A 16177-nucleotide genomic window follows, 5' to 3' on the forward strand; every position below is an offset into this window, starting at 1 on the left:
CTTTTAAAATGTTTCGTCGTATTATTTGAGTAGGTAAATGTCATAATTTTAGATTTGTCATTATTTCATTTGTAAACAATCACAATTAAGGAAATATTTATCTTCTCTTTAACAATTCTTGTCTCGAAATTAATTGCTATAAATCTTCCTGACCCAACTTCGATATGCGTAAGTCAGTTAGTGTTTTTTCAAATATTAGAATTGCATTTTCAGCATAAATACCTAGTAAAACTACTTGTATACTTACTCATAAACTCATAACTTACCTACCCACTACCTACTACTAGAGTATCTAATACAAGCTACCAGTTGGAATCCTACTTTCAAATAAATATATTTTCCACAGCTATATACTATTCTTATCAATATTTAATTCCAGAAAAATGGAGACAAATACTTCAAAAAGCAGTCGAGATGACGGTATTGACCGACCTATACCCCCAAGCATAGCACTCGAAATACCGAACACAGATTCTATAACTTCTCATGAAATTGCAACGCATTCTTTAGAAGCAGCGTCAGATGATGTCCAATCTCCAAGAAGTCCAACCAGTCACTCAAGTCCCGAAATAATTAACGAAGAAAGAGCTTCTGTGACTACTACGAATTATTCTGTGCCTCTCCTTTTAATCAGTGCACCTCCGTCTGTAGTAATACCCGCCACACATGCCTCACGGAGATGTGCTCTTAAGATTCAATCACCAATTTCTTCCCAGCCACTAAAATCATTAAATTCAGCAACATTTCGCCAAGCCGACAATGTACCTCAATCTTTGTTCATCCAAGCCTTATCCCGTTTGACCAACAGCGACACATTGAATATTTCAGTTTTAAACAATATGATGGCTAAATCACAGTATAATGTGTTTGGTCAAAACGTAAAGCAGAATAATGCTGGTCCCAGACCAGGCGACCTGTCACCTCCTGATTCCTTAACAAGTGCGCCTCCATCTTATTCTTACGTCTTGAGACAAATGGCAGTCAGGAGAAGACCAAGATTGATGGGAACGTTTATACCATCGCCATCCTTTGTACCACATTGCCCACCTCCAAATTACAACGCGGCCTTCGACATATACGTAGATAATGCCATGCCACCACCGCCTCGACTTCGACACCTTGGTTTCGGCCCTTGTCCTATCGTCTGCCCAGAATGTGGGTACTCAGGCATGAGCGTGGTAGTCAGTAAAATAACTATGTGTACGCATTTATGTGCTATTGTTCTTTGTTTATTTTGTTGTTGGGTATGTGCACCCTTACCCTACTTGATGAGTTCTTGCAAGGACGTTTACCACTATTGCAGTAGTTGTCGTTACTTTTTGGGTATGTACTGCCCTACTAATACAGCAGTTAATATTTCCTAAAGTACACCAGTTTGATTTATATAATTTGAAATTCAATTTCTTTTTTTGAGCAGGTTTTTTTATTGGGCGCTCTTTCATGACTACCAATACTACCATAGACAACTCAAATCACACGACATGAATGTATTGATGTATTTAAATAAAAGAGTTTTAATGACTTAAGGTATTTTATTTTATGTGTTTAGTACGTAGAAGATAATTAATTAAGTCTAAACAGATAGGTATTTCACAATACTTTTCGCATTTTGCTCTATTGAATGATCGGTCCAAAATGATTTTCTATATGCTGCGTTCTAATCCAAGGTTTGTCACAAAATGATGTAGGACATTTATTGATATTTTAATATATATTTGGTTTTGATACGTAAGTAAACGTAAAATAGCTTTATTAATAATATGGTCGTAAAAATGGTACTTTCAGCTAACGTATAGTGACGCAAATAAATAATTAATGCAAGATAAAATGAACGTAGCCATAAAAATTTATGTTTTAACGCCATCTAGCGACGAAATGTCGTCCGTGTAAGATTAGAAGTCACAGCCTTCCGCAAGTTCCGTGTGTGTTGCGGAAAAATCCCTTTTTGGGCGTCCGACCACATGTGTGAATTATGAACAAAATATGGTTCTTTAGTGATTTTTTGTTCTAAATAGCCGATTTCAAAGTGAATTATACTCGGTATCGGTAGATAAAGTGCGTGCGGAGCGTTCAGTGTCGAAAAAAAGTTGGAACTCTACGACGGAAGTGCATTTTTTCGATGTAAATACGGGCCATCCAGGGTCAGACTGGTGCGCCGCGAGGATTTCTTGAATATTTCCAAGCAGTGTGCTCTTGTGTCGCGCTCGACAGTCTCGCGTGTGACTAAAGTAAATCTCGTCCTTCACCGCGGGTTCGATCGGGTCACGTCCTGTGGGGGAGTCGGGTCGCGATCTGCGGTACAGACGGCAGCATGCCGTCGTGTTGAGCAGCATGGAGGCGCGCTCGTGATCGTCGTTCGGCGCGGAGCGCGCGCCCGGGCTTATATAACGAGGGCAGCGGCTGCGGCGGCATGGCCGCGCGCGTGTCCGTCGAGGGCGCCGGGCCCTCGTACGCATCCGTGCTAAACTTTCGGGGAGCCGAAAGTAATAAGGAGAACATTGAGGCGCCTCCGCCGGGGGAGGTGCCGGAGGTGGTGGTGCGCCAGGTGGAGGTGGAAGAGGAGGAGGGCTTCGTGCCCGTAATAGCGCACGGGCGGAGGCCGGGCAAGCCGCGGCGCGAGCGTGAGCGTCGAGCGCCGCCGCGGCCGCACAAGGCAGGACCTCAGCCGCCGACAGACCCTCAGGCGCCGCCGAACCCCGACCAACCGCAGCAAGAAGATGATGACCAGCCTAAGAAATTCGTTGAAGCACCCATCCCGAAGGTCAACCCCTGGCAGGTCAGTAACATGTAAACAAACATGTTGTTATGCAGGTATTATGCAACTGGCAAATCCTAACCACAAATTGAGCAATACAGTTCTGATAAGACTTAAACCCTTTATTTCATGATTGCCGAACTGTACAATACTTGTGTAACACAAACATGTCATACTACTGTGAAACCTGGACTTGCCAATTTGTCTCACGTAAAGAGGTATTCCACTTACCCAGGGCCTCAGTTAGCCAGGTGTTAATAAAATTCTGTCTCATTTACAGAGGGTTCCATTAATAGAGGTGAAAAGAGATGTTATTTGTGTATTTACTACCTTTGAAAGCTGGCTGTCATTATGTACTCATAATTGACTAAAATTTATAACTCATTGTTTTAGAATGAAATAATGATTCAGATCTTATAATCTCAGAAGGCAATGAAAAGTAAGTCAAACAAAACAATAGTTTCAGTTTAGTTATTGCTATAGCTACACAATTTTGAGCCTTCATGTACTACCACCATGGATACAGTGAAATATGAATCATTATTAGCAAAGGGCTTTAACTTGTTATTGAGTGCACTTATAGATTATCAGCGCAGTAATCATAACAATGTTATTGCAAATATTATAGCTCTCATTCATTGCATCACAGTAAAGAGGCCCACTGATTACCAGTTTGCCCGATGATATTGGTCTGGCAGTTATTTGCGATTGTCAGCTTTTGTGAATAACTGACAGGCTGATATCGTCCAGCGAACTGGTAATTAGCGGGACACAGACATGCCATGTCTCGTAATGTCATGTTATAAAGTATAGATTTGACAAATATCTGTGTAAGTCTGCAATTCATAGTGTAATCCTTTATTTTGTATTTAAATTTTGGCATTTGCTCCCTGCAACTTTGAACAGGGTGAATTTGAGAGTTGATAAGACTGACTCTGCTAGACCTTCCAATTAAAAAATAAGCAGATATTGTTATTGCTGCATATAACAACGGCTGAACGTGCCACTGCTATCAACAATAACGAAAATGATAGAGGCGGATCAAGCTAACAGACCAAGTGTGGCAATCATCATTAATATCAAATTTGTATGAAAATATGACATGTACTGTTGCTGTTGTATGCTATAAGATTTAGGTTGTACCCTCTTATGTTAATCAATCAATTGTCAAGGACTGGTGATTAGTAGTACTTAGTGACCCTCTCACACTTTGTTCTGCACGACTAGGTGTAAAGTTAGCTTAGTCTGATTCTCTTCACAAATAATGAAGTGTGGTCCCCCTTAGAATAATTGTGACGTTTTTAATCAAAATGAACCATATTGTTGGTTGTCAATGAGGGTGAATTCTAATTGCATGCTTATAGCCTGAATATCTTATTGCCTTCCATAAAAGCAGTAATCTTACTAAAGATATTTAATTCTTAAAAAATTGCCATTATTGATTTCACTCACTCAATTAAATAGCGTTATTGATTTCACTGTCTTTTAATTTTCTTTTGCTTTACTGAGACTTTCAAGTAAGCTAGAAATAATGTTACTTAAATATTGATCCATTTGATGTGAAAAAGGTTAATATTTTGGTTATTGTGCACCCAATCTAAAATAAGTCAAATATAACCTTTGCACCCATGTTGTAAATGCAGCATGGTTTTAAATTTAAAATATGTTTGATTAATAATAATAATGCAACTCAAGATTATGTAATGTTTAGTAAGTAAAATAACCGTTTATTACTGTCCAGGTTTATTCATCTTGAAGCAAAATTGTGTAAATAATTTGAATCCTAACCTAAAAATTCAATGTATAGTCTTGTCAAATAACCTACATTTTTTAAAACCCCGTTTTTTCCTACTGACAGAAATGACTTCACTGACTATAAACATAAACATTACAGTTTTAGGTTAGGTGGATGGGTAACATTCATATACTCTCTCTAAGCTATCTTTGACTGGCTTGGTAGTAACAAAATGTGAAGTGGCACTATAAGCATCATAGTTTCATAGGAACTTGATGATTATTGTCAAATATTGTGTTCCGCACAGTCTGTTTGTGCAGAGTGTGTGGCCCAACTAATAACTTATTTATAGGGTAATTTGTCCAACTTGGCATGAATGAGTGAATAAAAGCATGTATGTGGGTACATGTTGAATACTTGGAGGTTTAGTTGACAGGATGATAGATGACTTTCATTTTGTGTAATAGTTTTGAGCTTAGGCCATTCTTAAAAAAAAAAAGAAGTCTAGCTTATCTCGCCATCACCGATTGGTCTGCCAAATCCCCGTTTTGAGCTGGGCTACCACTCTCTGGTAATCTTGGCCCACAGCTCACTCACCATGCGGCAGACATGGCCAGCCCAGTCCCACATGAACTTGGCCGCTTGTGTTCTGGAGTGCAGTGTCTCTGAAACATAAACAAACAACAAAGACTTGAATTATTTATGATTGCCAGCAGAAAGGGTTTTATTTTGATGCATATCTATTCCAATGGTATTCATGATTCCTAATTACTGAATGGATATTAAAGATTGTTGTGTCTTCTGTGGGGTATATACCCCGTTGTTGGTGCTTCACTAATAGTGGGCATTTACATTCTTACTTTAACCTAGGGGCTAGCAATCTTTTTCAGTCCGTTGGCCACTTGCATGTTTAAAATGTTATCTCGGCGCCCTATCCTAGCTAGACTATTCGAAATAGATAGTACATGGTGAGGACGATTGCCTCACGGCGCCCCTCATTACTGTCTACGGCGCACCAGGACGCTGAGGCGCAGTTTGGGAACACCTGCTTTAACCTTTCATAGGGCACAATAAAATATTACAAGGAAAAAAAATACCACCTCATATTCCTCTTAAAAACGTCTTTTTGCATTTTTTCCTTAAGCAGAATTTTTAAGGCTAAGGTGGCAACGAGGCTTGAATTGAGGATTTTTTACAAGCTTTTATTTAACTTGCAATGTACCTATGTATGTAACTATGTTTGTACGGTCAAATCTTGCATGATAAATTTTACCCACATCCCGGTTTCTGATGAAGCTGAAAATTCGGACACATAAATGTAAGTCGGGTGACAATGCAATGTTATGGTACCATCAAGCTGATCTGATGATGGCGATAGGAGGTGGCCATAGGAATTCGGTGATAAAAAAACGCAACCAAATTGTGTTTGGGGTTGTTAGAATTGTCTTGACGAGTATTAGTTGCCTGTCGAAATTAAAGTACAGTCAGCGAAAAAAGCTTGTAACATAAAAAAAATTTTTTTTCAAAAAACTTATTAACTACTTATTACTTTTTTTCTTTATAATCTAGCCCATTTAAGGGTTCAGACAGCAGGAGCTTTTATTCAAAAATAAGCACAAATGTCTTGTACTTTTGTTAGTACTTGTGTTGTGGATACTCGGACAATGATATATATAATATCCAAAAACTTATATACATAGAATACACCCATGACTCAGGAACAAATATCTGTGTTCACCACACAAATACATGCCCTTACCGGGATTCGAACCCAAGACCATCGCTTCATCGGCAGGGTCACAACCTACTAGGCCAGATCGGTCATTTTTTATTTTTTTTACTTGCACATACAAGAAATAGAATCGCACAATGGATCTAGCAATGTGTGCAATAAGAAAACTCGTAAAAGTGAGGCTCGGAATGTAATTAGCTTATTACCATTATGTATGAAATTTTATCACATTTGTTTTTCCTCCATTGGGATTTCCCTAAACCATTGCCTTCTGTGGTTACTTAAGTTTCATTCAATATATAAAATAAATAAAATCAAAACAAAACAAATCCAAATAATAATGTTCATTTGTTTTCAATTTTTTATTCAAAATCATTGTTTAATTTAAAAGTCTTTTCAACCGTCCAACATAAGGAAACAACTCAAAATTTGCATCAGATCACTTTCCCACACATGTGGATAATATGCAACTTTCTCATCAGTTTTACCAGCTTGTGTGGTGTGTTCCCATCTGTGTCCACAGCTATACTAGAACACCACTATACTAGAGGCGGGCACAAATGGGAATGATTTGTATGCAGTGCCTATTCCCATCTGTGCCCGCCTCTAGTATAGTGGTGTTCTAGTATAGCTGTGGGCACAGATGGGAACACACCACCGGTGTGGTGAATAGAATTGTGTTCGTCTGACTGCGAAGCGACTTTTGCTTCTGAATGTACACTTGTACAGAGTGCATGTTCAGATATTTATGAGCACCTTAGCCGCGCCGATATATTTGACCGGCGGCTGTACTATTTGTCACAGTTGGGAAATATATTGCACATTTGCAAATGCAACTCTTAAGATTTCCACCATGAGACATCAGTGGTTACTCTTGCAAGTCATTTTATCCCACAAGGAGTATTACTCTATGTTGTTCAATTTTAGCAGTAGTTAGTAAAACACTTTATTGTACAAAAATGAAAACAAAACAGGAAAAAAACATGAATCATTAGTACAAAGGCGAACTTTAAGGGGTTTTATCCAGTTAACATTTGAGCAATTGAGGGAGAATTGGAGATCGTAGACATCCGTACTGTACACTGAAAATTAATTAATTTATGGTAATTTTTATGCTTGTTTAGCAAAGAAAACGTTTGAAAAACTGTTATGTTTTTTTATTTAACCGACAATTAAATAAAGGAGGTGGTTCTCAAATCTTATAATCATTGTTGCAAAAACATATCCTCTTACAGAGACTAGGAATGTCAGTCCCGTCTAGGGTTTGCACGTGGGATCTAAAATGTAAAGGAAGATCCGGGCATCCGGATCTAGATAACACTTCCACAGGATGGGCTATCAAAATCGGTGCCAAATAAGCTTTGTCTGACTCCAATGATTATCCACATCTAAAGAGGCCCACTGATTACCAGTTCGCCGGCCTGTCAGCTTTTGCGAATAACTGACAGGCCGATATCGTCCGGCGAATTGGTAATCAGTGGATCCCAAGGGCGTAGCCAGCCAGTGAACAAGGGGGGCAAGTTGATATCGCCGGAGACCTAGGGGTGGGAAGCTGCCTCCCCCCCGACTATTCCTGCCTACGCCCATGAGGCCCCTTAAGTACCCAAAAAAGTTTAGGGCTCTAGGTACAAGGCACAGGCACCTATTCAGGGTCACGCAAGCGGTGTGCCATCTCTTATAAAAAGCTGTATATTACAACGTGAACGCGCACGTCCTACGTGCACGCATCCGGTGTGCACAGGCCTTAAGTGACGCGTGCGCATATGTGGCAGCATGTGTCCGACTTGGAGGTTATGTCGCTATCGTTTATCTTGCACCTATCTATAAACTTTCGTAACTGGCGATAAGATAAAATTTTGCTTTAAATTTGGACTATTTCCATGTCTTGTGATTCATTTTGTGATATTATGTATGTTGATTGTTGGTATATATGTATGCACGGTAATTTTTTCTGCGTAATCTAAAGGCCCGGCTGATTATATTTTTAGTGATATGTCACTAAACTTCGTTATCTGTGTTGCAATTAATTGAAAATACTCTAGTACTGTCGCCAACAGATATCGGAGCGGCCGAGGTGCTCAAAAATATCTGAACATGCACTGTAATATCTTAATAATTAAAGCATTGTTCATATATTCATGAATACCTCGGCTGCTCCGGTATCTGATATGGGTATATCTTAATTTTATGGGTTCCCAGCAATATCGGTTCTCCATACAAACGTAGTTACGTTCTCATATTAAAACGACTAGCTAGATTGCTCTGAAACTTTGTACTTACATTAGGATAACGTATATCTAGCCCTGTAATTAGTTTATGTAGCTTCAGATACCATAGTTTCAAAAATACAGCGAATTTAAGTTTTTCAAACGAAACTTGTTTTTTGCTCTATTTCGTTTGATTTATAAACTGGAGCTATATAAACTAATTATAGGCATAGATAGACTTCATGTCATTGTATGTGCAAAGTTTCATTACAATCCACCATGTAGTTCTACTATTCTTCTGTTTTACTCCTCAAAGGTTAACTGGAAGAGATCCCATACAGGGATAAGTTCGCCTTTGTTGTATTTAATTTACTCTGTAACTGTGTTTTTCGTTTTTTTTATTTCTATGTACAATCAAGTATATACATACATACACGTAGTTTTAAAATGAGAAGGAAACTGCGTTTGTATGGGAACGTGAAATTCCGCCGAGCTTGCCGGAAGAGGTTTCCAATCATAAAAAAATAATTTAGCTATACAAACGATAATCAGATCATTAAGATTATAGAAACATAATAAATTAAATAATTCATATCTAATCTCGGGATTTACCGGTGATAATCGTAATTAATTTACGGCTTTGCTCGTAAAAAATCTCGTGACATACAGACACCGTAGTGGTTTCATTAAATTCTCTGTTACTGCTACCCAAAGGTTGTTTGGAAGAGACTCTTTAGCGTTAAGACTGCCAGTTGTTTGCGTCTTTATACACCGTGTTTTTTTATGTCCGTTAATTTCAGGATTTTCAGGGGTGCATTCCTGAGCTTAAATTAAGTAACTTTCTCAAAGACACCGGTATTCTAATTAACTCCATTTAATTACTTTTAATAAAAATACTTTTTATTTTTATTTTATTAGCTATGCCATTTAGTTTCTTTAAACGTACTTACTCACACCCCGGAGTTAATGGAATTCAATAAAAACATGATGTATAATACATTGTTTTTCCTAAAAGCAATATATTTTACTGAGGTGTGCCAATTGGGACCGTGCGAAGTGCATGGTGGGGGTAAGTAAAGCGATCCCAGCGCATAAGGTGGTAAAAATTTGAACTAACTGCGGATAGCGTCTTTAACATTTCGTACAATTATATGGCTCGAAATGAAACTTTGATTTACGATTACTCCTGAAATATTCATTTAAATTGTATGGTGTAAGGGACCATTGTAATCTGTATGAAATGCTTAATATAACTAACGTATTTATTTTGATAATTGATAATAATGTATCCATGTAAATAGCTTTGCAAATGCCACATATTACGTTACTTTTTCTAGAAGTTAAGAATGGATATAGTAAGTTATCCTTAAAAGATAGACATTTAACATCGCGGACTTTTTTGTAGACCTATGAATGAGAAACAACCCCACCATACATTGTGTTGTTATAGCTCAAACGGATTAGGCAGCGTTTTCGATTAAAGCTCCTAGCCAGCGTGATTTTTTCCGACAACATCGTTATATTTCAAACAATTTACACAAAACCTTAACAAGTTATATACTTAAGCCTTCCTCTAGAATCACTCTATTGATAGATGAAAGTCGTATGAAAATCCGTTCAGTAGTTTTTAGTTTTGGAGTAGTTTTATAAGATGTAGTGAATTGACGTTTTCCCCTAGACTTGCGGACACTAGGTTGCGTGACAGTCGTGCACGCTCACAATAAAGATCGATAAGTTCTATAACTTGTCAAACAACTTTTTCAGTAGAAGAAAGCGCGAAATTCAAATTTTTAATCGGACTATTTGCCCTTCGTGCCCACATTTTTAGGGTTCCGCACCCAAAGTGTAAAACGGGACCCTGTTACTAAGACTCTGCGGGCCGTCCGTCTGTCACCAGGATATCTCATCAACCGAGATGAGTGACAGTTGAAATTTTCACAGATGATGTATTTCTGTTGCCGCTATAACAACAAATACTAAAAAGTACGGAACACTCGGTTGGCGACTCCGAGTCGGACTTGTCCGGTTTTTTGAATTTGCCGTTTTTTTCTACTGACGGAAATGGCTTGACAGACTACATCTATCTTAAAGCTGCGTTGGATCGAACGAAACATTTGGTGCTCGATTCAGACTGTTACTTGATCATATTTTTTTCAAATGGTTAAAAACACTTTGTCTAAATTTATTTACCTACTTTGTATCTAAAATACATGTGACTCGTTTATTTAGCATTATTTTAGCACACTGCTAGTTACATAATACATATATGAAGTGTGAGTCAAGCGAAGGACGCGCAGATAACGGAAATTCGATTATTTATGCAATATTCGGCTTCCTTATTACGTGGAGCCACTTTCACTGTCTCATTCGCACTTTTGTTTTCACTCCGATAGTAGATCATAACCTTTCTTTTTAGATGTAGACGTATGAAAAAATATATAAAAACCGGTCAATTGCGTGTCGGACCACGCATATTCTATTTAAGAAAGACTAATTAGGATTCATTTAATAACAATGAAAAAAAAAAACCGGGCAAGTAATTTACCAGATAGTGTACGGAAACTACAGGACATACATATATTCAAAAAAGAACTTTTTGATTTTTTAGTAAATAAGGCATATTATTCCATAAAATCCTATCTTGATGACAACAACAAATAAAACAATAACTATAATCACGACTGATGACTAATGATATACATATTTCTATTTTAATTGTATTTGAATTGTATTTTAATTTAAAACGTAATTTAATTCTAATTTATTTATTTTATAAGTTATAACATTTGCATTATTTAATTTGATTTTAGTTCCCTTTGACATTAGTATGTCAACTGGCAAAACATAGCGATCCAATGTATAAACCCAAGACCTATGTGTACCTATGTTTTACAAATAAAGCATTATGATTATGATTAAGTGCGAGTCGGACTCGCGCACGAAGGGTTCCGTGTATAAAAACGGCAAAAAAAAAATGTTTGTTGCATGAGAGCCCCCCTTAAATATTTATTTTATTCTGTTTTTAGTATTTGTTGTTATAGCTGCAACAGAAATACATCATCTGTTAAAAATTTGAAATGTCTACCACGGTTCATGAGATACAGCCTGGTGACGGACGGACGGACAGCGAACCCTTGGGTACGCAACCCTAAAAACTAGCCGAATGCGATCCGAAAGTTTTTAGACAGATTTCAGGCCGAAACCGCACCTTCGGCTTTCGACCGAAACATGAATTTTAATTTTTAATACGAAATCTGCCGGGGATTAGAGGCTGTCACACTTACGTACGAATTTACAAGTGCGACGAAGAGGCAGCATGTCTAACGTGGCTCGCGGTAGGCCCTCTGGTTGGGAAATCCTTACACAGAATTAATTTGGCACTGTCAATGGAATTGGAATTATTTGGCTATGGAATGTCTATTGACCGAGGTAAGGAACACAATACATAGCCAAATGTCTCATTAACAAACATTTATAAACTATATCATGTGAACAATGTTTTCACTTAGGGCCTGTTTCACATTGTCCAAGTAAAGTCCTGAATAAGCTACTTGCTTAACCTGACGAATAAAGTCATCGTTCGCGTTTCACAATCTTCATATAAGCTTAACTGGTAGATAAAGTGCTAAGATTTGCAGGAAGTTTTATCTGGCAGTTAAAGTACTCGTACTTGGACTTTGTGAAACAGAAGGCCTACCGCGAACCACGTTCGACGTGTTGCCTCCCTGTCACACTTACGTACGAATTTCAAGGGTGCATCCCTGAGCTTAAATTAAGTAACTTTCTCAAAGACACGGGTATTCTAATTAACTCCATTTCGGAGATAATCAATATTTAATCTTATAAGGCCCTTACGAGTGTGTACTGTGGCTTAAGTATGAGTTAATACATTTGCTACTAAACGTAGGTAAATACTATCTCGGACGATTGATGTTCAAAATGACATTGATATGTCACAGGTTTCAATTGTTTCGTTGAGTTAAATGTAACGCTCGTGTTACAACACCGCTATAAGCGACATTTAATTACTTTTTATAAAATAATTTTTTTTTACTAAGTACGCCATATAGTTTCCCTAAATGTACTTACCGATACCCCGAAGTTAACGGAATTCAATAAAAACACGGTGTATAATAATTACAACAAAATGTGTCCCACCGAGTTTCTTGCCGGTCCCATATTGGGATATCCTCCTACAATTTAGGAGGGATTTAAATCTCGGGTCAGAGGTGTAGGGTTAGAGCCGGCGTAGCTTTATTTGAAGTTCATAAGCACATTGTAATATGCCTACTTGAAAAATAAGAATATTTTATAAATAATAATTAAGCTCGCGTCGCGTGCGAAAGGAAAATTCAGTTGTAATGGAATGACATTGACGTGCCGACTGGGTAGTGGGCGGCTCGTAGTGAACAAGAGTAAACCGAGTTTCTGCATAGTTTCCTAGTTTCATTTTATATATGTACACGTTTTAAAATTTATTATAGATCTATGGATTCTTCATCTAACTCGTTATTATTTGTGCTCTGCACTTTGACGCATTGACAGGTTATTCATATAAAGATACAAGCAAATCTCGTCCTTACGTTTTGCCGACCGCAGTTACAATAGAGCGAATGAAACGTAGATTACGAAATTTCGATGTACGCGGTAGGGTTCAAGTCGAGTGCATGCGGTCGACAGTAGAGGGCCTACCGCGAACACCGAAGTTCGCAAATAAGGCGTTATTTTATTAGATCGACGGAGAAGGATGCTCGCAATTTTACGAACCTCGGTGTTCGCGGTAGGCCCTCTGACAGCGACTCCGCGGCGCTCCACCACAAGGCGGAGCCGGCATTCGTTAGCTGTTTTTGTCCCCGCTGGGCACAGATGGGAATAGGTGTTCATATAAATCATTCCCATTTGGCCATGCCTCATGGCGGCGGTCCCGTAGGGCGGTGACAGATGAGAATACACCATTCGTTGGGGGTTTCTAGCTGGTACCAGGTTAGTGCGTCATGTCAGCTGGTTCCCCCGGACCAAATGGCATGCATTTAATTCACCATCGGTAAAAAAGGGTCTTAGTCGGGTGATATACCATCACTGTATGAGGGTCCATGCTCCTATTCAACCACAAGACAAAGAATGACAGAAATAAGATGGTTACCAAGGTCGTGACGTCACAGAGGCGTTGACATTACGTGACGCGGCACTGGATCATAGCCAGATTTACATGACATAAATCATAATGATGATGCGTGTGCGTGGGCGAGCGTCCTTCAATTTCAAGGCTTCGATCTAGATCTTCTGAGAAAAAGATCCTGTGATCTGTTGATTTACATACTTATGTAATACTAACAGAAGGGAGAAACAGAAAAGCCAACATAGGAAAAGAAAACGGAAGAAATTTCTGAAATAGACAGATTTCTGAGATAGAATACTCTTTATTAGTACACCTCAGTAAAATATACAAGTTAAAACAATTGATTGAATGATAGAGGCAGACAACAGAAGATCTTATCACTAAAGTGCTATCTCTTCCAGACAACCTAATACTTAATTCTATAAAACTAAAAAACCCTGACAAAATTATGCGCGACCCATAGTGAATAAAAACTATCACAAACCTTTTGTAGGAAATCGCATAGAAATCGGTTAAACACCCTTATGTGTGGAGTTCCATGCCTAAAGGGTCCTTATGCTCCAGGTGCATTAAATGCCCTTCTCTGTGGAAAGTTACATTTTTGCATGTAGCCCATTGGGATTTAAAAGGGCATTCGAGAAAGGTGTTGGAACCGTAAGCTATTGTTTTAACACTTCTGATAAAGCTGAAAAGCCTATTATTTGGCATGATAACGTCTGATAACTTAGTTTTAAATTCAAGTTTTTAATACAGAAAAAGCGCTGGTGGCCTAGCGCTACCGGTAAGAGCGCGCGACTTTCCATCCGGAGGTCGCGGGTTCAAACCCCGGCTCGTACCAATGAGTTTTTCGGAACTGTAGGTGCCTGTTCGCCGGACGATATCCGCCTGTCAGTTATCGCGATTGTCAGCTTTTACGAATAACTGACAGGCCGCATCAGTGAGCCCCTTTATATACGAAATATAATTTGATATTTGCTAGTCGATGTTTTCAGTGAAGGAAAACCTCGTGAGGAAACCGGACTAATCCCAACACGGCCTAATAGTTTAACCTCTGGGTTGGAAGATCAGATGGGAGTCGCTTTCGTAAAAACTAGTGTCTACGCCAATTCTTGGAATTAGTTGCCAAGAGGACCCCAGGCTCCCATGAGCCGTAGCAAAAATGCCGGGACAACGAGAGGGAAATGATGACTGAATACAGATATTAGCAGGTTTTTAAACTAGCTGCCATACGCGTTACGTCCCCTACAAAAACTTTTTTGTGTAATGTCCCTAAAACGAATCAACGGTGACCTACATTATAAAACTGGTTATAAAATTGTAACGCACTTGATACAATTTCTCACTTTCGTTACGACACTTGCCCAATTAAAAACAAGTTATTGGCCATAAGTGAGTAATTTTTATAGAAAATTATTGATCTTTTATGTCAAAAACACCCGGTTTACTAGACAGGGTTCTTTTTACAAGCTTTTATTTAACTTGCCCTGTTAGTATATATGGGACAAATCTTGCAAGTTAAATTTGACCCACTTCCCATTTTCATTTTGCTGAAACTACAGATACATATGTAAGCTGGGTGACTATGCAATATTATGGTACCATCGAGCTGATCTGATGAGGGAGACAGGAGGTGGTCATGTGAACTCTGATAAAACAACGCAACCTAATTGTGTTTGAATTTGTTAGAATTTTCTCGACAACTATTCGTTACGTGTTGAAAAAAAAAAGGAAGCAGCAATAAGATAATATGAATTGATATTTTTTCCGCGATGAGTTGTGATTATGAAATCTGATTATTAAACTGTCAAAGCTAAGTGATCATTATGTCATCTATAACATCCTTATTATTATGTCCAGTGAGATCACCACGCTTGAAGTGGATTTGACCACGATGATTTTCACAATCCAAAAGTCACCTTTGAAATTTATAATGAAAGCAGAGGTCGGTACCATTACGCCTACATTGTGTATGATATTTGTGATTAATGTTAATTTTCACTTATGTTGCCAAGATGCTCATGTTGCTTGGCATTTTCACCAAGTCCAGTAATTTAGACCATACATCTTAATTGCACTGGCGCGTGGCGGCCAGTGTCTGGCCCTTGAGACGTAGATCGCGGGCAAATTTAATTTAGAAAACTATAGTTCGTGTCATCCACGATGACGCGCAGATTTGTTAAATCTAACCTTTAATGACATGACAATACGGGTTAAGGCACGCGTCTTCGTGAATGACACGATCTATATATGTTGACTTTTCGGTATTGATTTTAATAAGAAGCATTTTTGTGGGTTTAACGACAATCAAGTGGCTCTGTGTTGGTCGCATTTTTAACGTGGCCATTGGCCATCACGTTATAACAGTTTGACACTGACGTATTCGCTAGCGTGTGCGTGACTTACTTTCTATGTATCTCACTTGTGCTGACATATTAGTGCGAGCGAGATGTATAGGAAGTTAGTCACGCAGACATTATATTCTGTTTTTTTATTCCGTAGACTAAAATGACATTTCATGTGGTACTAAGAATGGATTTTACTATGAAAAAAAAAAAAAAAAAAAAAAAAAAAAAAAAAAAAAAAAAAAAAAAAAAAAAAAAATACTAAGAAATGTCATGTCTTACATATG

At 38.3% G+C, this 16177-nt stretch overlaps 3 protein-coding genes across 4 annotated transcripts in view; all 3 read left to right on the plus strand.

Annotated features, from left to right (window-relative positions):
• The window catches only part of LOC133532768 (adenylyltransferase and sulfurtransferase MOCS3), a 230477-nt gene that overhangs the window by 68695 nt on the left and 145605 nt on the right, over window positions 1–16177 (plus strand). The window lies entirely within an intron of this gene.
• Window positions 7–1522, plus strand: LOC133532771 (uncharacterized). 2 transcript variants are annotated; one of them, XM_061871571.1, is made up of 2 exons: window positions 7–176; window positions 380–1522. In XM_061871571.1, exon 2 carries the CDS (start codon window positions 384–386, stop codon window positions 1362–1364), a length of 981 nt encoding a protein of 326 aa, XP_061727555.1. In that variant the 5' UTR covers window positions 7–176; window positions 380–383; the 3' UTR covers window positions 1365–1522. The 2 variants fall into 2 exon arrangements, with proteins under 2 accessions (XP_061727555.1, XP_061727554.1); XM_061871570.1 differs by having other exon boundaries at window positions 9–168.
• Window positions 2339–16177, plus strand: part of LOC133532825 (la-related protein 1) — a 109914-nt gene continuing 96075 nt past the window's right edge. Inside the window, exon 1 of the mRNA XM_061871676.1 lies at window positions 2339–2776. Within this exon, the coding sequence (XP_061727660.1) occupies window positions 2411–2776 (366 nt within the window). The 5' untranslated portion in view covers window positions 2339–2410. The remainder of the gene's footprint in view (window positions 2777–16177) is intronic.

Source organism: Cydia pomonella, chromosome 27, assembly GCF_033807575.1.
Source record: "Cydia pomonella isolate Wapato2018A chromosome 27, ilCydPomo1, whole genome shotgun sequence".
In the NCBI taxonomy this organism is placed as follows: Eukaryota; Metazoa; Arthropoda; class Insecta; order Lepidoptera; family Tortricidae; genus Cydia; species Cydia pomonella.